The 26,553-nt window shown below is 40.8% G+C and overlaps 1 protein-coding gene across 1 annotated transcript in view; it reads left to right on the plus strand.

Annotated features, from left to right (window-relative positions):
* CAB39 (calcium binding protein 39) overlaps positions 1-26,553 on the plus strand; it is a 77,454-nt gene that overhangs the window by 46,140 nt on the left and 4,761 nt on the right. Inside the window, exons 3-6 of the mRNA XM_080667733.1 lie at positions 10,934-11,098; positions 13,241-13,359; positions 18,271-18,439; positions 25,353-25,412. Coding sequence (XP_080523859.1) covers positions 10,934-11,098; positions 13,241-13,359; positions 18,271-18,439; positions 25,353-25,412 — 513 coding nt within the window. The remainder of the gene's footprint in view (positions 1-10,933; positions 11,099-13,240; positions 13,360-18,270; positions 18,440-25,352; positions 25,413-26,553) is intronic.

A 26,553-nucleotide genomic window follows, 5' to 3' on the forward strand; every position in this document is an offset into this window, starting at 1 on the left:
AGCCTTTTATATATATACTAGAGGCCTGGTGCACAAAATTCATGGACGGGGTGGGTGGGGGAGGGGGGGTCCCCTCAGCCCAGCCTGCACCCTCTCCAATCCGGGACCCCTTGGGGGATGTCCAACTCCCAGTTTAGGCCCTTTCACAATCCGGGACCACTGGCTCCTAACTGCTCGCCTGCCTGATTGCCCCTAACTGCCCCCCCTGCTGGCCTGGTCACCCCTTACTGCCCCCCCCCCCCCCACCGCCGGCCTGGTCGCCCTAACTGCCTCCCCGCTGCGGGCCTGGTCGCCCCATGCAGCCTGCTGTTCGGTTGTTTGGTCGTCCCTCACTAATCCCCCTGCCAGCCTGGTCACCCCATGCAGCCTGCTGCTCAGTCGTTTGGTCGCCCCTCACTGCCCACCCCACTGCCGGCCCGGTCGCTCCCAACTGTCCCCTCTGCGGGCCTGGTCACCCCACCCAGGCTGTTCGGTCGTCCATTCGGTTGCAATGGTCGCTTAGGCTTTAATTATTATAGATTGATGTATATGAGTGTGTGGGGGGGAGGGGCTCTACCCAGCTTTATCACATGATAACTATGTGGTTTCTTTGTAACCACTACCACATTTGAGATTCAAAACTGTTCCATCACCACAAGGCCCGCTCTTGCTATCCCTTTATAGCGACACTGGTTTCCTCCCCCACATCCCTAACCCTTGCTGGCAACCCCTGATCTGTTCTCCAAATTTGTAATTTTGTTACTTCAAGAATGTCTTTTAAATAGAATCATGTAGTAGGTAACCTTTTAAGATTGGCTTTTTTCACTCAGCTAAATTCCCATGAGACCCATGCAAGCAGTGTATCGATAATTCCTTTTGATTGCTGAATAGTATTCCATTCTCTGGATTTACCACAGTGTGGTTAGCCATTCACCTGATGGAGAGCTGGACTATTGCCAGTTTTGGACTACTACCGATAAAGCTACTATGAACATTTTTATACCAGTTTTGTGTGAACTTAAGTTTTCCTTCCTCTGGGATAAATGCCCAAGAATACTATCTTGGGTCACATGGTAAGCATTTGTTTAGTTTTATAAGAAACCACCAAACTCTTTTCTAGAGTGCTGTGCCATTTTACATTCCTATTAGCAATGTTTCAAAGTCAGAGATGAGATGAGATTAGAAGTGTGTCTGGGAAGATGGATGTAATGGCAGAAGGCGAACTTGCTAAGAGAACTCTAGTGATAAGGAAAGCTAAGAGTAAGAAGGAGAAGCAAGATATGAGAGTAGATTTCTGAGGGACAATTGAGAGGATTTGATGGTTGTCTACAATTAATTTCAGGTTCACATACCCTTTGGCCTATCCTCTCTACCCACCATATATTTTGTCTAGAGTATGAGTCAATAAACTGTGGACCAAGTCAGCCTATTACCTGGTTTTGTAAAGAAAGTTTTATTGGAACACAGCCATTCCCATTCATTGGCCTGCGGTCTATGGTTGCTTTCCTGCTGCAGTTGCAGAGTTGAGTAGTTGTGACAGAGACCATATGACCCACAAGTTTGCTACCTACTTATCTAGAGAAACATGATACTTCTCATGAGACAGAGAGCAGGAATTCTTATTTTGGTTAGAAATGGGGGCAGGCAGGGTAAGTAAGTATGTGTTTTGCTTTTAAACTTGATGTATATATGCAAAGAATGCTCTAGGGCATTGGTCGGCAAACTCATTAGTCAACAGAGCCAAATATCAACAGTACAACGATTGAAATTTCTTTTGAAAGCCAAATTTTTTAAACTTAAACTTCTTCTAACGCCACTTCTTCAAAATAGACTCGCCCAGGCCGTGGTATTTTGGGGAAGAACCACACTCAAAGGGCCAAAGAGCTGCATGTGGCTTGCGAGCCGCAGTTTGCCGACCACAGCTCTAGGGAAATAGGTTCCAGGGACTCTTTATCCCTTCATTCACTCTCTTAGTTTTACTTTATTCTAATTTGTTTATTGGGATTCTACATAAGATTTTTACTTTGAAAAAAATTACGGCAGGCAGGAGTAGGGAATAGGATATCAGTGACCCAAAAAGCTCTTAAAAACTACTGATTTAGACTACCTCTGGCATCTCTTTCAACACTTAAGAAGCTATGATTCCATACTGCGGCATCACTTCTAACTTAACATTTCAACTCAGAATTTATTTTCTCTGCCCCAGCATTGGTCTCTCTCTTCTTGATTGACTGGTTTAAAAATGTTGTCTCTATATCTCTGGCTGAAAACCTAAGAGTCATCAGATTCTTTCTCTCTTACTTCAGCATCTGTTTGCCAAAGCTCTGTTTATTTGAAATCACTGCGGGGGGAGGAAGCTGAAATTTTCATCTTTTTCCTCATTCTTTTTTCATAAGCACTCATTAGTACAACCTAGGTAATGTGGGATAGTGTGTGTGTGTGTGTGTGTGTGTGTGTGTGTGTGTGTGTGAGAGAGAGAGAGAGAGAGAGAGAGAGAGAGAGAGAGAGAGAGACTAGCATCTCCTGAGGGAAGTGGAGCAATTTTGAAATAGTTGCTACCAGGAGTTAAATCAATCCAGTTTGAAGGAATGTTTCTGACTGGATTGAAGGCAGTCAGACAGCATGAATTTCAGTGAACCAAGTGTGCTCAGGTGTGTCACTTTTTGTACAGTGCTCAGAACCTGGGAGCCTAAATAGGAAAAGTTTTTAGTAAAGGATATCCAATGTTGATTAAGGCAGTGGTCGGCAAACTCATTTGTCAGCAGAGCCAAATATCAACAGTACAATGATTGAAATTCCTTTTGAGAGCCAAATTTTTTAAACTTCTTCTAACGCCATTTCTTCAAAATAGACTCGCCCAGGTATTTTGTGGAAGAGCCACACTCAAGAGGCCAAAGAGCCGCATGTGGCTCGTGAGCCGCAGTTTGCCGACCACAGGATTAAGGGATCAGGAAATCTGGAGCTGAGAACATGGCAGCACTGAAACATGCAGTCTTAGCAGGACAGGTAACACGGTATTAGGAGCCCAGTGGATTAGGTGACATGATGATCTCAGCAGCTTGAAAAGGATACAGTGTTTGGAGGCACTGTAAGTGTGAATAGCTGATTCGGTATGTGTGAGGGGACAGACAGGAAGGTGACAGATAAGGAGGATGTGGTCAGAGAGGCAGAGACCATACTGACATGATGCAGGCAGGCCAGAGATGGGGGACTGGACAGGGTGACTAGTGTAAATGCTGGTGAAAGGAACCAGGTCAAAAGTAAACAAGGTCAAGTTTATTTGTTCTGTGTGTGGCACCTTCAGCCCATAAATACTTGCTGTGTTGCCTTTTCTGGTGAAATAATTGACTTCTTAAGTTTTTCTGATTATCTCTTAGTAATATTTGGACAGTTTTTTAAAGCTTTTGCTTAATCAACTTGTAATTGTTCATGTGATGGGAACAAAAATTATTGAAATATGAGTTTAATCTCTTATTAGGACTGCTAATAATAAAGTTGATGAATTTTAATTTTTCTTTTATATCATGCTGTTGATTATTTTATAAATGGTAACTAACTATGGAAATGACCAGGTTTGGAAGTCTCTTGTCCCCAATGCTATTATCTATTTCTGAATCATTTGAGTCAGGCTTTTTACTGTTAAGACCCATTCCAGTCTTTAGCTTTTTATTTTGCATCATTTGTGGCACTCTTTTTTAAGGTTGACCTACTTACATATCTATATATATAAAAGCCTAATATGCAAAGTGTCCCCTTGGGAGTTCGACCGACCAGGAGTTCGATCGCTTGCTATGACGTGCGCTGACCACCAGGGCCTAGGGGCCCTACCCATGCACGAATTTTATGCACCAGGCCTCTAGTATAGACATAAACTTAGTTACTTGTTAGAAATATTAAAAATTATGGGGGTGTCTTATGGGAATGAAACAGAAGTAGAAATGAGATTAGCACAACATAGCACTTCGTTCTATTTGTCTCATTCTCTTTATCTTTTTGCTTTTTAAAAAAGCAAAAGGTGAATTGTAAAGCATTCAAATAAATCTGAAATAGAGCAAGTGAAAGATGAAAGTATTCTTCTTACCCTTCCCCATAGACAGACTATACTACCAAACAGGTTTTCCTGTAAGAACACAGGGAGGTTCCTTGCTTACCACTTAACCCTGTCAGGTAGACCCTTTTAACTTTCTCGGTGAGAGGTTTTAAGGTGTCTTGCCTTTAGGTCCTTGTATCGATCGGTACTACATCTGGGGGGAATTCATTGACTTATGTGTCACACATTTCTTTATATCGGGATTTTATATGCCGGTGATCAAGTATGCTGATGTTCAACCCTACTTCATGCATGTATGGAGCACCTGCAAGCACTGGGCTCCTAATAGAATACAGAAGGAAGCAGACATTAATTGAGAATCACAAGGTAAAGCAGCATTACATACAACTGGAGAAACACTATGAAAAAGTACATGGTGGTAGGAGAATGTGTGATAAAATTTACCTAGAAAGACTTCTCTGAGGAAGTGATCATTGAGCTGAGCAATGAAGGCAGAATAGGAGTTGGCTAAGAGGTGGGGCAGGGTATGGGCACAAAGAACATTCCAAGCATAGGGAACCATATGTACAAGGATTCTGAAAGGAGACCAATGTGACCAGAGTAGTAGCGAATAGGTAGTGGGGGAGTAATTGTAGTGGAAGTGTAAAGTCAGAGAGGTAGGATCAGACCATGAGTGCTTTTATGGGCCATTTTAAGAAGGAATTTTCTTCATCCTAAGAGCAGTCAGTAATTAAAGCATTATAAGCAGAGGGAATGACAATCATATTTGCGTTATAAAAAGATCATTGTAAGTGTCATGTGGAGAGTGGTTTCTTTTTTTTTTTTTTTTTTAATATATATATATTTTATTGATTTTTTACAGAGAGGAAGGAAGAGGGATAGATAGTCAGAAACATCAATGAGAGAGAAACATCGATCAGTTGCCTCTTGCACACCTCCTACTGGGGATGTGCCCGCAACCAAGTTACATGCCCTTGACCGGAATCGAACCCGGGACCTTTCAGTCCGCAGGCTGACGCTCTATCCACTGAGCCAAACCGGTTTTGGCTGGAGAGTGGTTTCTAAGGGATTCAAGGAAACGGTCAATAGGCTACTTAGTAGGCCAAGTAGGTAGTAGTTATGGGGACTCTAACTTGGGTAGTGATGGTGGGGGTGGGGAGATAAATAGATTAGGGGGACTTGGTGATGAATTAGATATTGGGGCAGGGTGGGGAAGAAAAAAGAGTTGAGGATGATTCCTAACTTTTAACATGTATACTCACATCAATAGTGGTATCACACCCTAAAATAGGGAACAAGGAAAGAAGAATACCAGGCATTGGAGCAAGATCATGAGTTGTTTTAGATGTGTTAGTTTTAAGGGGCCTTGAGACATCCAAGTGGAGACATTTTGAGTAGGCTGCTGGATGTACTAGTAAAAGAACTGGATTAGAGATAGGAATCTGTGAGGCGTCTGCATTGAGGTGTTAATTAAAGCTGTGGGTGTGGGTGAGATCACTTAGGGAGAGATGATAGAATGAGAAGAGGGCCTTGTACCCTGCCCTGAGGAATTCCAATATTTAAATGGTCTAGTCAAGGAGGCTGATCCAAAAAGGAGACAGGAAGGAAAAAATTAGGGTGGTGGTGAGTCACTGAGGACAAGGGAGGGGTGGTTTTAAAAGAAGGGTGTCATCAACAACTGCAAATGCTGCCAAGTGCACACATGTAGTGAAGACTGGAAATTGCATTTAATGGCAGGCAGGTCATTGGTAACTAGGTGTAGAAGTCACATGGGTTTGGATTGAAGAGTGAATAGGAAAGAGATGTGGACTATAGCAAACAGGTAGATGTTATGGGGGGCAGTGACTAGGAGGGGGTTATGAAGTCAAAGGAGAGTTTGATTTTGTTAATGGGAGTCTTGATCACATTTAAAATCAAGTGAGAGGGGAGTTGACTATATTAGAAGATGAGATAACAGACGGGATGAGTTCTGAGAAAGCAGGAGATGGATGGAGACCAGAAGCAGGGAGGATTAACATGGGTAGGTGAGTGTACTAGTTAGCAGAGGAGGGAATTCCATAGGTGTTTCCTCCCCACCCGCAATGTATGTGACAGGAAAGGTAAGAAGAGGGATTTAAAAGTGAATCCAGGTGGGCTTTCATTTCAGAATTAGCGTAAGTAGCTTTCTATTTCCTTGCTTCTCCCCTCCCTGTTTTTTTAAACAGCTTTGTTGAGACATAACTCATATATAATTAACCCATTTAAAGTGTATAATTCAGTGGTTTTTCGTTTATTCACACATAATGTACAACCATAACCACAGTCAGTTTTAGAACAATTCATCACCTCCAAAAGAAACCCCATACTCTGGCTATCACTCACCTCTCCCCCTGCTTATTCATCTTTTGCTCTCAGAAGAGAGCCTAGAATATGGTCTAAATTAGATTTAAAATCATATGATTTCAGAGAAGAGTATAAAGTGAGGCATATGAAGGATTGTTATGAGCCTCAAAACTATGATCTAGCCAGAGAAGCAGTGGGGGCTGATGCCTATTACTTAGGGTCACTGGTGTAAAATCAACAGAAAATAGACTCAGAAAACCTACTAAATGTCAGATTCTTCCCTGTCAAAGAGAATATCTTAAGAATGAAGATTAGTAAAATTAAGTTGAAAAAGCACATATAACTAGATTTAAGAGAACATTTACTATTAATAAATGATTTGATCTACTGGCCCAGAAAAGGTACAATCTGGGATACTTAAAAAATTTTTTTAATGTTTTTATTGATTTCAGAGAGAGGAAGGGAGAGGGAGAGAGATAGAAACATCAATGATGAAAGAGAATCATCCATTGGCTGCCTCCTGCACACTCTTTACTGGGGATGGAGCCCACAACCTGGGCATGTTCCCTGACCCAGAATCAAGGGATTGATGCTCAACCACTGAGCCACACTGGTCGGACTGAAAATTTGTCATCCAATGATGACAAACTGTCAGAAATCTAAGTCGAAAATACGGTAGTAACAGCAGACTGGAAATATTAAGATTCTGCTTAACATTGAGACTGATTAAGGTTTCATGATGGGATTATTATGAGGAGGATTTATAAGCACTTAGAACAGAAAATAGTGGTTAGTAGAAATCAGCATAAAAGGTCTTACCATATTAACTTTATTTCATTTTCTTATGTTCAGGAAGTGTGGAAGGAATAGTTATTCTTATTTTATCAAAGTATTTAACAAAATGCCACTTGAATATGATTTGGAAATAGGGGTATGTAAGTGGTTGAGTGGCCATGCCCAAAGATTATTAGTAAGTAGATTGTTACTGGAAAGAACATAATGATTCAGTGGTATAATGATTCCTTTATGGTTATTTCCTTTTCAGCATTTTGGTTAATGATTGAGGCCATGGGAAGCATAGCTATCAGATTTTCAGACCGTACAAAAAGGAGAGTGATAGCTAGAATATTGGATGTCCTTTCAAATCCAGAAATACCTCCACAATGTTGAATGCAGGACTGTTAATGAAATGAAATTAAGTAGTGAAAAGAGTTAAAGCCTTCATTGTACTGTCATTCAAAGATCTGGTTTTGAATGAATTATCTATATAATCTATATAATAAATCTATATAATAAAAGGGTAATATGCTAATTAGACTGGATGTCCTTCCTTCCAGACAAAGCTGCAGCAGGTGGGGGCTGAGGCAGAGGCGCAGAGCCCCACCACCCCCCACCCAGCAGCTACGGGCTGGGGCCAGGGCGGGGCCAAGGCCCTTGCACGAATTTCATGCAACAGACCTCTAGTATGATATAATTGCAAAAATTCTTAAAGGTAGCCTTGGGCCACATTAACATTTGTGACATTTGTAGGAAAGTGGTAGTCTGATGGCTTCTGCATTATTCCATTTTAGATAGGGTTGGAACATTAGCACTATCTTTCTTAGGAGGATAGTTAAAGAAACTGAGAGGTTTCCTGGAAGAAGGCTATTTAGGGAAAACGGGCAAGCTGCCTTCAAAGAGGAGCCTTTCTGTGGAAGAGAAGTTAGGATACTGCCTGCTCTGCAGTGCAGCCCCAGGACTAGCAGACACTGGAAATATTTAAGGTGAAGCAATATGATCATTTGGTAAGGAGGATAGAAGATTGTAGAAGGGAATACCTTGGAACTAGATAATTCTTTAGATACCATTAAATGCTTGTGCCCTGTGAATCTGTGCTAACTAATCTCCTTGAAGTAGATTTCTGTTCACAAATTCTTTGGCTTTTATAGCTTTTTATAGCCTTTATTTTTTTCACCTATCTTTAGTACTCTACTTGAGTCTCCTTTGTTATTACCTATAACTCTTTGTTTTTTTGTGTGTGTTGTTTTTTTAGTGGTTCCTTTAGGATTTACAGTATATAACTTTAACTTATTGCAGTCTGTCTTCAAGAAATATTATTCTGCTTCATATGTAAGAATTTTACAACACTATACTCCATTACCCACATTGGAGTTGTTGCCACGTTTTTGTTCTGCATGTGTCATAACCTCAGAATACAATTATTTATGCTTTAAACAGCCAATTACCTTTTAAAGACATTTTAAAAAATAATAGGGAACTATCTCCAGTGCTCTTTATTCCTTTGTGTATGTGCAGGTTTTCATCTTGAATCATTTTCCTTCTGCCTATAGGACTTCTTTAAACATTTCCTATAGTGCAGGTGACAAAATTTTTCAGCTTGTCTGCGTCTCAACAACTCTTTATTTAGTTTTGTTTTGGGAACAATATTTTCACTGGGTATAGAATTATAAGAGGGTAATTTTGTTTTCTCTTTTCCTAGGACTTTAATGATGTTCCTCCACTATCTTTAGTCTTGCTTCATTTCTATCAAGAAGTCTGTTGTCATTGTTTGATTTTTTGTTTTCTAGTGTTCTTTTCCCTCTAGATGCTTTTAAATTTTCACTAAATTAAGGTAATTTGATTATTCCATAGCCTGGTGTAGTTTTCTTTCTGTGTCTTGTGTTTAGGATTTTTTTTTAATTTATTGGTTCTGTGGGATTATATTTTTCATCAGATTTGATAATTTTCAGCCATTATATCTTAATTTATTTTGTCTATCCTCCCCCTCCTTTGGGAACTGCAGTTACACATGTATTAAACTGCTTATAGCCATCCTATATCTCACTGCTGTGCTGTCTCTTTCCCTACTCACCACCCCCCCCCCGCCCCTCTGTGTTTCATTTTGGACAGTTCTTATTGCTCTATCTTTATGTTTACTAGAGATTTTTTCTGCAGTGTCTAATCTGTTAATTTTATCAAGTGATCCAGTGTAATTTTTATTTCAGGCATTGTAGTTTTATTTCTAAGTGTTTGATTTGGGTCTTTTTAAAAAAATGTTTTCCATACCTTTACTTAATCTGTTTATTTTTCCCCAAACATATTGACTAAAGTTATAGTAACTTTTTAAAAAAATATATTTTTACTCGTTTCAAAGAGGAAGGGAGAAGGAGAGAGAGATAGAAACATCAATGATTAGAATCATTGATCAGCTGCCTCCTGCACGCCCCCTACTGAGGATTAAGCCTCCAACCTGGGCATGTGCCCTGACCGGGAATAGAACCATGAACTCCTGGTTCATAGGTCGACGCTCAACTACTGAGCTATGCCGGCCGGTCTAGTTATAGTAACTTTCAATATCCATGTTTATTAATTCTGCCACCCATGTCACTAGCAGAGCTGTTTCTGTTGTTGCTTTTTTCTCATTATTGGTGGTGGTTTCCAGTTTGCTCCTTTTCAGGCTTGCTATTAAGCTTTGTATGGGACCAGAATAGAGTTTAGTCTAGGACTAATTTTGGGTAATGACTGAGATAAAAACCTTTTGAATGCTCTGCTTTATGTCCTTTGAACAGGAGGTTTTCCTCAGGTTGATTAGGAATGAGAACTTTTTCCAGCCTGTGTGAGCTCCATGGTACTATTCCCTGGCCTTGGGTGCTTCCCTCGCATGTGTATGCCTATCAGTATTCAGCTGAAGAAGCAAGCGAGTCTTTGCAGATGCTAACTCTCCTCCATATAGATCTCTCCTCTCTGGTACTCTGCCCTGCTGTGAATGTTAGTCTCCTTGGCCTCCGCAGATGCGCAGCTCTATCATCTCAACTCAGCTCAATTCATGGAGGCCCCCTCTTCTGCCTGGCTTCCTCTTCCTGTGCTGTAGCCTGGAAATTCCCTCCTGATAGTCAACTTGGGGCAATTGTGAGGTTCACTTCATTTGTTTCCCTTCTCTCAGGGGTCACTGTCCTATACTGCCTGAAGTTCAATGTTTAGAACTCATTGTTTTCATAATTATCTCCAGTGTTTTAGTCTTTTTCATGGAAATGGTGAAATCTAGCCCCTGTTCCTCCATCTTGGCCAGAAGTGACGTTTTATTTATTGCTAATATTTTACTGTTGCATTCAAAGCCTCTTTCAGCTTCATTTTTTGCTGCCGCTCCCTTGCTCCCTCCACACCTTTTCTCTAACAGACCCTGTGCTTCTCCCTCCCCCTCATGCCTGGCTCATGCCAGTTCTTGCCCCATAGTCTCCTTTTCCCCAGTTCTTGCTTCTCGGTGTCTCCAGTCTCTGGGTCAGCTCATGTGCTTCTTCCATGTTGTTTCCCTCCCATTTGATGCAGAATTGAGTATTTTCTTCCTGTTGCATTTCTATCATTATATTGTTTTCAGTGTTCAAGTGTACATGTGAATCTGCTGGTTTTCCCTGCTGAGCATGTGTGTTGGCCCACACATGTGTACACACATGCACAGTGTTAAGCTCCTGAGGGCATCTTGGGCTTGTCCACTTTTGGTGCTTGTATAGGCCCATGGGTACATAGCGAAGGTATTTAACAAATATAGGTGTGCTATATATGTTTGTTAAAATTAATTGTTTTTCTCCTCTCCCTCAAAATCAGGCCACAGAAGAAGTTTCCAAAAATCTGGTTGCCATGAAAGAAATTCTCTATGGCACAAATGAAAAAGAGCCGCAGACGGAAGCAGTGGCACAGCTCGCTCAAGAACTGTATAATAGTGGGCTCCTGAGCACCCTGGTGGCAGACCTGCAGCTCATTGACTTCGAGGTAAGAAACCAGTCTCTTGCTTTTCACCAACAGCACCCCATTCATAGTCCTTTTGCATGAGCCTCCCTCCTTTGAAACATCTGAAGATTCCTGCCAGGCTCCTGGCTCAGGGGTTGCTGACCTATAAGCATGCCCACACTGCCTCCTATTAGCAGAGCCAGGGCAGGAACTCAAGGGTGTCCCAGGCTTTTCTCCCCTTATTTTACCACATCATACAGGGAGGTTCTTAGGTATTCATTATGCCCTTTTATTTAGGTTGTCTGTAATTAACAGCTGCTGTTTTACATAATTCACTGGCCCTTGGTTCTCAAGGAATAAACAATCTAAAGATGACCTAGAATGTTAGAATTTTAGAGGTAGATGAGATCTCCGAGAACATCATTATGGTGGTTATTTTTTTGGTTTTTGTTTTTACTTGTTGAGAATTCATTACAGCAGAGATCATATGTGTTTTGCTTGGCACAGCTTTTAAATGTTTAAATGATGATATCATTTAAATAACAGGAGGTATTATACACAATTTTGAATTTCTGGCTTCTCTTGAAACTTTGGACTCTGGTAACATTGGGCCTATAGTCCTCCATGGCCCCTTAGCTGGAGCAGAGAAGCAGCTACCCGTGATGCAGGAGATCCACACTGGGTGTGTGGCAGACAGCACAGCCTACTTTTTTTCCCTGCTTTACCCATTTGCATCTCCTGCCCAACTCTAGTATACTTTTGAGATTGTTACCCAAACTTACACAGCTGATCATGCCATGTTATTTAGTCAGGGAACAGTGAGAATAATGGTCCTTGGTACCAGTCTGAGAAGTATATACATATATAATATATATGTATACACACACACACACACACACACACACACACACACACACACATACACATATTACTGAGGGCTCTGGCATGGTCATGATTCTTGATTCTTTATTATGGGTGTGCTTTGTGAAAGCCCCAGTGTCTATCATCCTGATTGTTTGGATGTCTGTTCAAGTGCTTGCAAAACCAGGGGAGAAAATAGCAGGCAATATAGCCAGATCCAGTTTTGGGGAGGGATATGAGGGTGGGTTCATAGGTTACTCCAATATGATATTGATAATAAAAGAGAATAAAGTTTTATTTCTATTCTGTAGAACAAGTAGAACTGATATTTCCATTTATGTAGCTGATTTCATGTATTTTTAATCATATATCAAATTTCAACAACAGTTTTTATTTCCTCTGCAATGTTGGAAATGTACTGGAACATCCAGTTTCTTCTCTGTCCACCCATCCCAGTCCCCAGTCATTTGGGACTTTAGAGACACAAATTTTAAAGAAGTGTGTGCCCCTGAGACTGGTTCTTAGCAATTGCTATTACAGCTCCTGACCTAGGTGGGCCGCAGGGTGATCTCTGGTGCTGGAAAGCTCTCGCTCACTCCATCTCTCCTGCAGGCTTGTCAGGCTCTTAACAAGTGGCCATTCTGAAACATCTCTTGCCATCCAGTGCTGCTCTGCACTTGTTACTTTCTTAGGCAGCTTTTCAGTTTTACTGTAGAGCAGTAATGTCCGTCTATTTTGTATAGTCAAGTACAGTGGTGTAATTCTGACCTCTGAACATTATGTGATGCTTAGCACCTTCATTATTAATCTATATATTCTTTCCTAAGTAGGCCTAGTTTAATAGGGGCATGTGTCTACTTACCATTAAAGCTCAGCTTCTTATGGAATTCTTTCATTTTATTATATTAGCAGCATACACTTTCTCCTTCCTTCACTATAAAAGGAAAATATGTGTAGCGTTTACAACACGAGCATCCTATTTAGGCCGCTTGTTCCGTTTGGGTGGGAATGAGGTCCCTGAACATTGTAAACATAGAGCAAGGTTTTGTTTTTCATATCTGAGCATGATTCTGAGAGGAATGATTGAAATTATATGTAGTGAGATTTCACTTTGTCAACACATTGCTCAGGTTAAAAATGGTATACTATTAAAACTTAGAATTTAAAATTATAAAGAAAATTTAATGTCTGTGAATGTTTTAAGGTCATATATTTGGTTATAATTATAAATATTCAATGCCTTGATTTGAGTGTATCTGGGAGGGTGGATGGGCTTTTTAATGTTTAGTCAGGTATATGTTTTAATGATTGTATTCCTAATAGGGCAAAAAAGATGTGGCTCAAATTTTCAACAATATTCTCAGAAGACAAATTGGTACAAGAACTCCTACTGTTGAATACATCTGCACCCAACAGAATATTTTGTTCATGTTATTGAAAGGGTATGTACAATGTAATAAAATTTATATTCTCAGTTGAGAAATAAAAAGGAAAAATGGTCTTGGGCAAAAACAGGATGGTGAATGTGGGAAAGCATTCTCTCTATGGTTCACTCAGCTCGATTTTTTTATAGCTCTTGAACATATTTCCCTCCTTAAAATTCAGCCTGTGAGCTAAATTGAACTTGAAAAAATGCCCATAGAAGTTTAAAGGTAGGTGAATCATGAGGCTTTAAATTTTCAAATCATACATGACTGAAGAATAAAAGTCTCTGTGGTCTTACTTCTGTTCTCTAAGATTTAAAAAGTTAAGTGTATGAAATGTCAGTTAAATCATCTATTTAGACATCTTTGGGTACACCTGCACCCTGTAAGGCAGTAAAAGCTCCCTAGTAACTGGAGTTGTATAGCTTAACTCAGTCAGTCAACAAAGAACATGGTTGTGAAGTAGTACCCTTTGCTTTTTACGTGTGTCCACTCACTAACCCATTTAATTTGGTAAAGCACAGTGTATCTCCCTGGAATTACTCCTGGACTAAGCAGGCATTTGTGTTTGGGTAATTTGTCAGTTAAAAAAAAAAAATCCCAAAAGCCTAAAAGCTTAAACTTCAAAACAAAACCGATCCTGTCCTCCTTCATCACTGAGCCTCCCTGATTGGTAAGGTAACCTCCTGTCAGTTCACACCAGGCTTGTTGGCCAGCTTTGGGTATGGTGTGTGCCTGCCCCAGCATTGGTGATGTCCTGTTAAATTGGCAGGCAGGCGTTTTACTGGCATGGCTGTTGGTGTGAATCAGCTTGCTCTCCTACCCCTAGCTGTACCACTTGTCTCACTTGATTCCTATCTCTAGGGTTTAACACTTCCCTCAAGTTGAAACTTGCTTAGACAAAGCATGAGTCAGTGTGTGCCTTGGACACCAGCATTCTGTTTATTTTTTTCTATTTCTAACTATCTGTGTTGCTTCTTCACGTGTTGCCATACAGAACTTTTGGTATCTAGTTTTTTTGTTGTGTCAATCCAGAGTTTTGTGTATAAACATGTAGGGAATAGTCTGAAATTTTGGTGTTTTTTTTTTTTTTAATATATTTTTATTGATTTCAGAGAGGAAAGGAGAGAGAGAGAGAAACAGTGATGAGAGAGAATCATTGATTGGCTGCCTCCTGCACACCCCTATTGGGGATCGAGCCCACAACCCCAGGCATGTGCCCTTAATTGGAATTGAATCCAGGACCCTTCAGTCCGCAGGCTGACGCTCTATCCATCCGGCTATGGCAAATTTTAGTGTTCTTCAGGCAGCTTCCAGGAGTCTTTATGTATTTTTAAAGCTAATAATTTCCTTTTGTATAAGTAGCCATCATTATTAAAATTTACAAATTAGTTATCTCTGCTTACATTTTCCCTTTAGAATAGCCAAGGGCATGAACAGAACATTGTTAAACATCATGTAAGTAAGAATATTAAGATAACAATTTAAACAAAAAGTTTAAAGCTCTCATCCATCCGAGCTAGCCAGAGCAGAAACCTCAGCTGGAAAGAAGAGGAGGAGACACGTGCAGAATGCTGCTGATGTTGGGACCCTTTCTAGCCTGTACTGTGGAACATGTACATCAGACTGGAGGGGATAATACAACAAACCCTTCCTCCATTTCCCAGCTTCAGCAGTTCTTAAACTGTGTTCTTGTTTCATGTATTCCTCCCTTTTTCCTCCTCAAACACAATGTCACTTCAGTTTGCATCCCTAGTAAGATGATACATCTAAGGATTTTTTTTTACATGGTCACAATACCATATATAAACCTAACATTATCTAATGCTCAGTGTTCATGTTTTCTTGATTTTCACGCCACAAAAAATGGCATTTTTCTGTTAGTTTGTCCAAGTCAGGTACTAAGCAAAGCTCACAAACTGAATTTGGTTGATATGATTCTTATTTAACTCTCTTTTCATCTGTAATAGCTCCTGACCCCCTTTTTAAAATATACCATTTATTTCTTGAAGTAACTGGGTCATTTTATCATGTGGAAAAAAATCACAAATTTTATGTCCATAATGCCCCTTCTTGGACCATTGAGAGCTCCTCTCCTTCAAGTTGGCTCCTTTTAGCAAGACCGCATCAGTCTTTGATGTTTCTGTGCTTTCAGCACATGATGTCCCTGGCTTATTTTGTGTGAGTTCTGTCTTCGGTCCTGGAAATAGCCATTTCTTTAAGGAGCCCTGTGAACTTGCTTTTAAGATTGTTGTCCTCCTGTTGGTCAGTTAGTTTAGACTACTTCCATAGGATGTGATTATCTGCTCTGGTTATGCATACTTCCAGCTATTTGGGTTGCCATTGTTAATTTGCATTTGAAAATACTCTTGTTGCTAGTATTAGACTGCATCTGAAGGCAGCTTCTTCTCTGGCGATTTAAATGTTAATGTGCCCTCCACTCTAGTGCTAACAGGTTGTAGAGCATAACTGTTTGCCTTGTAATCATTGGTTTATACTTTAATTGTGTAAGATAAGCTTGACAAACTACCATCAAAACCTGCCCAACTTGTTGTACCAAACTGTCTTACCCCTGAATTCTAGTCTCCTTACTAAAGATCAGCAAAGATAAATTGTATGATTAGCCATTTTCCGAGCAGACATTTTAATCACAATCAACCATCTAGCTGACTTACCATAAATGATACAAAGCCATGTAGTTTTGATATGAACCTATGTACAACAAAAGGATAATACAACATACAATTGTTATGCTACTAGATAACAATTAGTACTGTAGGATTTCAGGGGATAAAATGGGGGGAGGGGAGGTTAGTCAATAAGGCAAGGGTTGGTAAAAGATGAAACAAGAGTGAATTTCCAGGTGGTTTCAATTGGCAAAATAAAAAAGAATAGGTACAGGGGCACAATTGAACATAGTGGTGGGCAGCAGTAAGAAGAGTGGGCTGCTTTATGGTAGAGTGGGAGGTGACACTTTGCCAGAGGAATAGATCTGATGCAAAGCCGAGATAGGCATTAAGCCCCTAAGGTTGTCTTTATTTGATCAGCAAGAAATCATTTTAAACTCGTAAGCTGGAAGTGCTATTGATATATTTGTGTGTTGGGTAGATTTGGTAAGACAGAGCTTGAACACAGGTGTTGGTTAGGGTTACTTGCATTTCTCTAGGTCTGCATTAATGCCACAGTGGGGAAAAAGATAACAGGAACTGAAACTAAGATATTACAAAGAAGCAGTTAAAAAGCACTGGAGATGGGAAGGTTGGGAGCAGAGAAAGAGGGTAAGGTTGGGCCCTGGCCAGTGTCGCTCAACTATTTGGAGCATCGTCTTGTGTACCAAAGGATCACAGGTTTGATTCCCGGTTGGGGCACCTCTGGGAGGCTACTGATCGATGTTTCTCTCTCACATCAATTAGAAAAAAAAGAGGGTATATGTAATACTTTCAACAATAAAGACTTATTTTCTAAAAATTAAAAAAAGGCATAGTTGGAACTGTGTTTTCCAATACAGTATGTACTAACCACATGTAATTATTTAATTTCAAATTAATTTAAGTTAAATGACATTTTAAAATTTAATCCCTTAGTCATTTAAGCCAAATTGCAAGTGCTCAATGGCCACATGTGCCTAGTAGCTACCATAATGGACAGCACAGATAAAAACCATTACCATTATCACAGACAGTTCTCTCAAAACTGTTTCAGACTAGGGTATCAAAAATACAGCAGTGATGCCAGCTTAGATGGAAGCAGGGGTGGCGGCCTCTTTTGTGGAGGGAGATGAGATTTTATTTTAGACATGTGGAGTTTATAGTAGACCTTTAATAGAAGTTGTCCAGAGACAACAGAAAATGCCAACAGAAATGTATAGTTCAGGTGTAGACCTGAATAGAAGACCTGTAGGAGTCATGGTGGAAGCAAGGAGATTGTATGGGTGTTTGCTAGCAGACTGGAGGCCAGGCAAAAAAATAGAACAGTCAAAGGAGTAGAAAGGAAAACTGGGAGAGTTTCTTTCTTTGAGAGATGTGAAGATCAGCACTGCCAGGACACTTAAGTGGTAGACTCTGTGTTAGGAGAAAAGGTGGATTTGTCCAGGAGAGGTCTTTGCTGGTAGGATGTTGGGAAATAGAATTTGACTGCAGGAGACTGGAGGTGATTGTGTGGGAAAGACATTAAACCATGCAAGCAGCTTGGAAGGAAGTAAAGGAAAGAGAGCTATGTGTTTGAGCTCAACAGCACAGCCGGTCCGAGGGGGTTGGTGCATGTCAGAAGGGAAAGGCCTGCTGGGTGAAAGGGAAATGAGGTTTTTTTCTGGTCATAGGGAAGGGAGACTCTAGAAACACCAAGATGGATGTAGAGGAAGGCTGCATGTGGACTCCCCTCTGCCCACTGAGAGTCCTGACTGTGATATCCTCAGGACCAGGCTTTCAAGTCTGTAGGGCTTAGATGTTGCCAGTAGTCTTGAAAGTACTATTTTAAGTATTAACTTGAAACAATGTAATACAAGTGCTGTACATGTGTTAGAGCCTTTTATATACTATGAATTTAGGGAACTATTTTATTTATTTCATATTGTTTTTTGATTCAGCTTTTGGTTTTTCTGAAGTGTTGAGAACACCCCACATGTAAAGCTAACCCTTATGTGAGACCCTAAATGCTTCTCTTCAAAATTTTTACCTTAAATAATGAACTTTTATTTCCACAATCATTCTCATAGCTGTTATTTTTCTTGGGTTGAAGCTGTCTTCACCAACTAATGTGTGTGTGCCCGCTACAGAAAATTCACTGAGCACATGTTGTACATGAGAGATGCTGTGTGTAACCTGCTCTGATCACTCAGGGCACTTCCTGAAGTGTCCTTTTCTAAAAACGTGAACTGTTCAGTTGGAGTTTTAAAAGAGTAATCATGCTTGTTTGTTTTTCTTTTTGCAGGTATGAATCTCCTGAAATAGCTCTAAATTGTGGAATAATGTTAAGAGAGTGCATCAGACATGAACCTCTTGCAAAAATCATTTTGTGGTCAGAACAGTTTTATGATTTCTTCAGATATGTCGAAATGTCAACATTTGACATAGCTTCCGATGCATTTGCCACATTCAAGGTAACATATATAAAAACTTTAGACTTCTAACTATACTTGCAACTCTGATTAACAGGTGTGCTGTTTTTCCTAAACCTTCTCTACCGCCCTTGTCTATATACTGCTGCCCCCTAGTGGGAATAAAGAAGACAGCATATATACAAGGGTGTGGCAAAAGCAGGTTTACAGTGTATGTGAAAGTTTATTCTTGTGTTATTATTTATTAATTACTGTATTATTCTTCCATACATACAGCAGTAAACCTGCTTTTGCCCCACCCCTGTATATGTATGTATACAAATAAAGTCACAGTTTTAAAGGGTGGAAAAGTTATAATTTTTAGGCAGGGTACAGTTTTCTGTTAAATTACCCATCAAGTACAATAATAGATATAACAACCAGGTTTTTCTCCTGTGTTGAGCAGTTTCTTTGGTTAAGCACCAGATGAAGTAGTTGGCTTCTGTTCAGGCCCAAGGGAACCTCTCCCATCTCATGCTCATGCCAGAGCTTGTTTATTAACTACAAAGGGTGAGGGTGGGCAGAATCACCTGCACTGTTCAAATTATTTTGTAGCCTCTCCCCTGTGTGCCTTATCTCCCTGTTGTATATTTGTTTAAATTAAATGCACATCTATAGTATACCAATGTGCAACACGCACATTTTTGTTTTGAATTGCAAGGTTCTGTGCTGTTTAAGGTATATAAACAAGGCAGTAATCTTTATAATCTTTCTGTTAACATTCCCTTATGCAAAATGTGTGACATCTTAAGTCAATATTTAGAACTGATATTTTAATATAATCAGAATTTAGTATACTAACCTGCAGATTGCTATGCTCAGAAACTGAATACTGTTACAGTGACAAGTGGCTGCTTTTCTTGTAATGTTCAGTTTTATGATTATAAAGAGTGCCTGAGGTGAGCACAGTCCTCGGTTTCTGGGTAAAATATGTCCCTCAAATAGGATGAAAGCCTAGCACCCTGGCCACTAGGGTTTCACATTGAATGAGAATAAAATAATAGTGTGAAAGGTCTAGGAATTTATTTTCCCGAAGCCATTAGAAAGGGTATCAGAAGCCTTAGGTAAGACCTCAGCTATTTCTGTCAGTGTACAAAGCAAAATGAAATTCATTTCAGATGATAGCATAGAATGGTAAATGTGATGCTTAGTTCCACCGCCCTTGGTGTGGTAGGACTCTTGCTTAGGATGGAGGGAATGCCCCACTTAAAAGCAGCAGACCCTTATGAAGGGAGGTGTAGTAGCATCATGTGTCAACATGAGGAGACACTCTGGTAAGCAGAGAGGAGGAGAGGGCGGCAGTGGTGTGGGAGAATGCAGCCAGACCGCCGGACCAAGGAGGACATGAATGGCATGCTCCTGGCACAGATGGCAAAATTGACCAAGAGGTGAGAGAAATGTGCTAATTATATGCCAGAAATGTGATTCCCAGTGTCTGACAAAATTTTGATTGGCCTTACTGATTATTTTATCTCAGTTAGGGCTGCTTCTTTGAATTAAATTCATACCGAGGTGATGGAGTCACTGTTGTAAAGCAACCTATCAGGTCAGGTCATGGTAGCCACAGAGGGAAAGACTGGGCAGAGTCAGGTGGTAGTCCTTACCGGAAGAAGGGAAACTTTAAAAAATAACAGAGGTATCTAAGGATGAGCTCCAGAGGAGAAAGCATGGAGAAGCTGGCTTGGATTCTGTATCTCAGCTGCTGCTGGTTGCAAGGACAGTGGAGAGCTCATTAAAGAGAGCTCTCCAAGAAATGAAAAAGAGGCCAAAATCAAGACAAGAGAAAGAGAAATAGACCAAAGCTACCTCCCCACCCCTGCCTAAAAGAAACTCCACCTGAGTCAGGCAAGGGCCAGTCTCAGCCTCACTCCACAGGTGCTGGCGGAGGGAAGGGACCTGCCTCTCTCCCAGTTTACTCGTGTCCTCTTTGCAGAGAATACTTTCATAAGGAGAAGGAGAACAGATCCATGGTTCATGCTCTCCTTTGAGAATGTGACCAGAGCAACTTCCCGAAAATGCAGTCTGCACACAAAAACTTTCCAGTAAATGCAGCTCATCCATAACTCTGGATTTAAAGCCCTTGGAAGTGGGCCAAGTCTTAAAAGGAAATTAAAACTACCTGCTCTAAATGTGTCCAAGATTTGTAGCTCAAATGAACAGGTACTGAGATAGTTAAATCAGTGGCCAAGTATTTGTTAGTGATTATTTTTAAGGAATTAGGAGATTGGGAGGGGCATCAGAAGGCCAACAAATATATTTCCAATTTTCCAGAGTAAAAGAAGGTAGATTCCCCAGAGAGGCTGGTGGAGCTTGGAGCTTGATGGTATACCTGTGTAAGGTTCTAGAAAGTATTTCTAAAGAGATGATATCTGAGCATTTTGGAAAGGAAACCGAGTGCCCACAGCCAGCATGGATTCACTAAGAGTAAGTTCAGTCATACTAATCTCATTGATGCCAGTAGATCAGGGGCCTAAAGACATGGCTGCCTGGGTTCAATTCCCAGCTCTGCTGCTGATTGCACCTGTGTCTTCATCTGCTAAAATGTGGCTAATAATACTAGTGTGTCAGGTTATTGTGGCCTCACACAGTATGTGTGCTGTAAATAGTAGCTAGTAGGATTCCTTTATGACGAGGATATACTGGATGTCAAATAATTATACAGACCTATTTTCATGGAAACAATAAAAAGATTAGGAGCTAGATGGAGGGAGTTTCAGTATGGTGATTTGCAACTAATTAAATGCTATATCCATAAGGTGCTGGAAAATGGATCACCATCACCCTGGAGAGAGACTCTAATGGATCTCTGCTCGGCCAAGTCGAACATTATTAATGACTTGGATAGAGGGTGACAAGGCATACTTACCAAATGTGTCAGTGACAGCCATTAAGGGCAAGATAAGTAACAGTGAGCCTAAATAAGGCTTCATAAATCCAGAGAGGCCAGAATATTACAGGATAAAGTTAATTATAGATAACCAAAGTCGTCTACTTGAGGACCCAACCATATAAATATGGGATGGGGGAATAGGCATGATAATAATAGTTAATGCCAACTGTAATAGTTACTAAAATATAGGTAAGTTCTTATCATATTCAAACAATCCTATGAAGGAAGTGTTATCATCTCCTTTACAGATAAGGACACTGAAGCATAGAAATGCTGAGTAAAGTCAGACAATACATGGGCAAGCCAGAATTTGAACCCAGGCAGTCTGACTACAGAGCCCACTATGAGTAAACAAAATTCTGAATTTGTCCATTAAAATTGGCAGTTTGATGATGCTGCCCCAGAGCTACATGTGAGCACAAAGTGTGTCACTTAAGGAGCTGTTGATGGTCTCACCCCACTATAAGCTTACCAGGTAACAGCACATAAATGTGTTCCATTCCAGGCGCTACACTTTAAGAGGCACATAGACAAATAGATGACTTTCAGAAGACATTAGATGGTGAGGGGGACTCAGAACCTGTCATTCGAGGAGTGGTTAAAGGAACTGGACTATTTAGCCTGAAGAAGAGAAGACTCGGTAGGGATTTGCCATGAGAGCACTGCTGTGTTTGAAGTGGGGTTCTCTGGAAAATGGATTGAACCTGTTTCTGGAAGTAGCTGGGGCATAGGCTTTGACTCTCAGCACAGAAAAAACATTCTAACTCTGAGAGCTCCAGAGGTGAACCATACAGTTAGAAGAATTGAGTTTTGTGTCCTTGGGCATACATATTCAAGCATGAGACAGGGAATTGAGCCAAGTGCCTTGCTCTGAAAATCAGCCCCTGCCTTAGCATTTCTTCCTGGATTCCAGGGCTGTCTTTGTCACATGATATTTGGGGCCCAAACTTACATACTTTTTAGGAATCTTTAAATTCAACCTACTCTAAAAGCTGGCTGCTTAAACTGCTGGACTTGGGAGATGATTCCTGACCTTTCTCCCAAGTTAAACCAAGGCCTTAAATGTACTGGAATTTAGGTAGGTGGGAAATGAGAAGTCTTTTTCTTTACCCCCCCTGCTGGCCAACCTAGCAACTCTGCATGTCTGGGACCACAAGCACCTATAAACTTTGCAGGTTACTGAGCAGATACTGACCTCATAACCATTTCTCTTCATCTTCTACTCTGTTGGTTTCTTTCCCCACACCCTGGTTTGGGCTATCCATAGCTCTTGGCTGTAGTCCTAAGGTAAGGTTCTTCTTCGTCTCTCAGTAGACAGTGGCACAACCTAAGTCCCCATCTCCTCGTTTCCCAGCTTAGTAAAAGGGCTTGGCTCTCAGCACTGCTCCTTTCCCACTAATGTTTTACTGTCCCCTCCAGGCCCTGCCCTGTCATGGCCTTTCTTAACAAGGGCTTTCATTCTTTGGGGCCCTGGGCCCAGCTCCTACTTCAGTAGTCTCAGCACACCCCTTTTCTCTCTCTTACCAAGGCCATTGAAATTTGATTCCTAAATTGGCAATGGTTTCCTGAGTTTCATGTTCTCTTTAAACGAGATGATAACAAGGAGACTCCCCTAAATGGGGAGATGTGGGCAGTCCCCCTTTTCATGTGTGGCTCCACTATGAGCCTCATGCTCCGACTTGAGATACAGCCTCAGAGCAAATAGTCCCCGTACTCGGACCTGCAGTCAAATCAAGGCCTTTGCTTTTTAGAGCAATACTTTCTACCTGCCTGTTCCTAAGAACCCAGCCCCAAGTGAGAGCCACTGTTTCTCAGACCCCCTCCTCTGGCCTTCTCCGTGATCAGATTATGACCGAGCAGTAAGCATTGGGCTTCTTTTGCTGTACTTCCTCATACTGGCCTCCGGAATGACATCCAGTCTCACACAGATCCTGACTCATTAATCCCTTAATTCACTTATTCGTATGTTTGTTCAGTTCATTCCACAAGCCTCTCAGCGCCTGCCCTGTATAGGGTGCTGTTCTATAGGTGTGGGGTTCAGCAGTGAGCCATACAGACAGACCCCCTAACCCTTGAGGCTCTTACACAGGGGAGACCACCATAAACAGACCACAGTAGCATGTTAGAAGGAGGGAAGTGATCCTAACAAGCATGGTTGGTATATGCCCTTAACGTTCTCATGTTCCTCTCTCCCTTACATCTGGCCCCATGATAGACTGAGATAATATCAGTTCTTCTATCCCTGCCATCTCTCCTTCTCTATCTGGGTACCTCATAGCATTTCTTACCAAACTCTTGAGGTACTCAAATAAGCTCCAGGGTTTCTGTTTTGCCTGTTTATTCCCTAAAGGGGATTTAGAATAAATTGGGTAGGTCTTTCCTGATCATACAGTACACAACCTATCCAGCAGTTTAAACACCTGTAAATCTTTGGGGTGGAATTAGAAGCCTTCTTAACAAGCTTACTTTGAACCTTGGTTAGTGTGACATTTTCCCAAATATGTTCACTGATGTTGGTTCATTCATTTATTAAATATTAAGCTTACTATGTGCTGATGTTGGTTCATTCATTTATTAAATATTAAGCTCTTACTATGTGCTGGGCACTGCATAGGTGCTGGGGAATTTAAAGATTTAAAACAGACATGAGCCTTGTGTTTACAGAATATGCAGTCTGGCACGAGCCTTGTTAACAGAATGTGCAGTCTGGCACGAAACATTCATCAGGTCATCTCACAGATGACCAGCCATACCTGTGACCATGCTTGCATGCTGGTGGCCAGTCTGGAAGAGCTCCCTGTGGAAGTGACAAGTGGAGCTCCGAAGGTAGTAGGTACCTAGAGAGGGGCAAGCCTGTGCCATGGAGGCCTTTCAGGGAAGGGTGCTGACAAAGCAGGCGACAGAGAGTTCCCTGCAGTATCTCCTGCTGCCAGATGGAGCCCCATGAAGCAACCAGAGCTGTAGTGCTTTCCATGTCAGCTTGACCGTGGAACATTTCTCAGAGCTTTCCCATTTCCATGGCACTTGGATGTACTTAGGAAACTCTAGTTTAATGTACCCTTGGTAACTCAAACATAAATAGCAAAGAATACAAGTTAAGGAAAGTTGGTTGTGAGAAGGAGATTATTGGCACCAACCTCTCCAGTAGGGGGCTCTAAAGGAATGTAATTCATTGATTGACCCAAATATTGACTGGCCATTCCTGCTGTCACATGTTCCCTACCCCTACCCTCTTACCCCCCCTCCCCCCCCCACACACACACAACCTGGTGAGAACAAGGCTAATCATTGCTAACTTCCAGGTCCTTGGAGGCAGGAACCACATCTTCCTTCTTTGTAACCCTAGCACCTAGAACGTTACCTGGCACATTGCAGATATTTTCTGAATGAATGATCCTTGACTTGTTTCCAGGGAAACCCGTGGGGTGAGACCTAAGCTCTGTTTTATAGTAATGCACAGTTAGACTCAAGGTCTTACTGATTTTTGTTCCTACATTCCTGCAGTGTTATTCTGCGTACTTAGGAGCTGATGTTTCTAAAATGACAGGGCTTTTCAAAAACATTTTACCTCTGCAAAAGGTTACATTAGTTATGAAACTGAATGCAATTGAATTCAGGAGGAAGGAAATGGAACCTCCAATACTTCTAATTAAAGAAATTTCCTTTTTCTCCACCAGGAGCAGTTTCAATTTGACATTTTATTACAGTTTTTTATTTCACTTCAATTCTTTATTCTCTTTCTTTGAACATATATTTCCATTGCCTTATATGTTTGTTTTTAAATTTTTCCTGCTAAGAGCTATAGATGTGTGACTAATCATAATCATTAAAATCACAATTTCAGATTATTGATTTTATTTACTCATACAAAATCAATGTCCTCAATACAATTCATGCTCAATTTAAGTATAGTAATTTTAACAACAGTTTTTATTAGGTAAAATGGCGTGGAATATTTTAGGATTCTTTTTTCTAAAAGAACCTGAATGCGAGAACAACTTTTAACAATATATTTCCTTTTTCTAGGATTTGCTTACAAGACATAAGTTGCTCAGTGCAGAATTTTTGGAACAACATTATGATAGAGTAAGTATATGAAGTACTATTTTATAATAACAAATTATAAGTTTTATTGCCAGAAATGAAAGGTTAAATTAGATTTTGTACCAGACTGTTTATTTTGCAAATGTAAAGTTTTAAGGTAGTGCCATAACCATTTCTCTGCTGAAACCAGGTATAGCGCGTTACCTGCTCAGAAGCAGACTTTATCTGTTTGATTGACACTCTGCCATTTGGATCTTTTCTTGATTTAGGAAGAGGAAAGTAAAGCACTTTGGTGCTGAATAATAATACATAGTTGAGATAAAAGAAAAATATTATTTGACTTCTTAACTCTCCCTTCCATTTGTGCTGCTAAATAGAGAGAAAAGGAGGTGGCACCTGATAGGGTGAGATGAGCTCTTGCCTAGAGGCAGGACCCGGTTCTGCCCCTGCTTAGCAGCTGACAGCTGTCACCACCAAGGCCATTACCACGCGGGGACTCAGAAGTCCGTCCTTACTTCTAAAGTGAGGACATTGGATAGCCCAGCAGTGAGGTCAATGGATGTCAGACTTCCTAGTAATAGAGTCCCCTGAGATTTGTACATGATTCTAGTGGACATGTGTCAGTTCCTAAATCTGTAGCATTTTGCATTTTCCAGGTCTCTACTCATGCTGTGACCTTCCTTTTATATCCTCTAAGAATCCTTTCCTCCCCCCATTTCTAAGTGAAATTCCTCCCATTATTCAAGTTTGAGCCCAAGCCTACATTCTGTAGGACCTCTTCCAATATAACACAGTATGAGTTTCCTCTCTTCTGTTCTTAATTATTTTCTCTCCTTGATGCGTTGAAAGAACAGGTAACTTTTCTTTGTGTTTATGCTTTGGACTAGTTGAGTTCTCCTCTGTAACAAATATGAATTTGCTAATATAACACCAAGAAATGATAGTTGACTCAACAGTGAGGAAACGGTTGGGGGAAGGGAGTTGTTTCGTGAATATGGAGTTTGGGTGACAGAAGAGGACCAGATTTAAGCTATATATGGGCCTGTCTAGAGCTGGGAGGGGATCAGTCTCAGGAGCCCTCTTCACAGAGGTATTCAGCAGGTATCACCCTGAGCGTCCCTGAGTGCCTCAGAGGAAGGGTGTGGAACAGACTGACGGAGGCGAGCTTGGGCAGTGATTGACC

Source organism: Plecotus auritus (assembly GCF_963455305.1).
Source record: "Plecotus auritus genome assembly, chromosome: 5".
NCBI classification, from domain to species: domain Eukaryota; kingdom Metazoa; phylum Chordata; class Mammalia; order Chiroptera; family Vespertilionidae; genus Plecotus; species Plecotus auritus.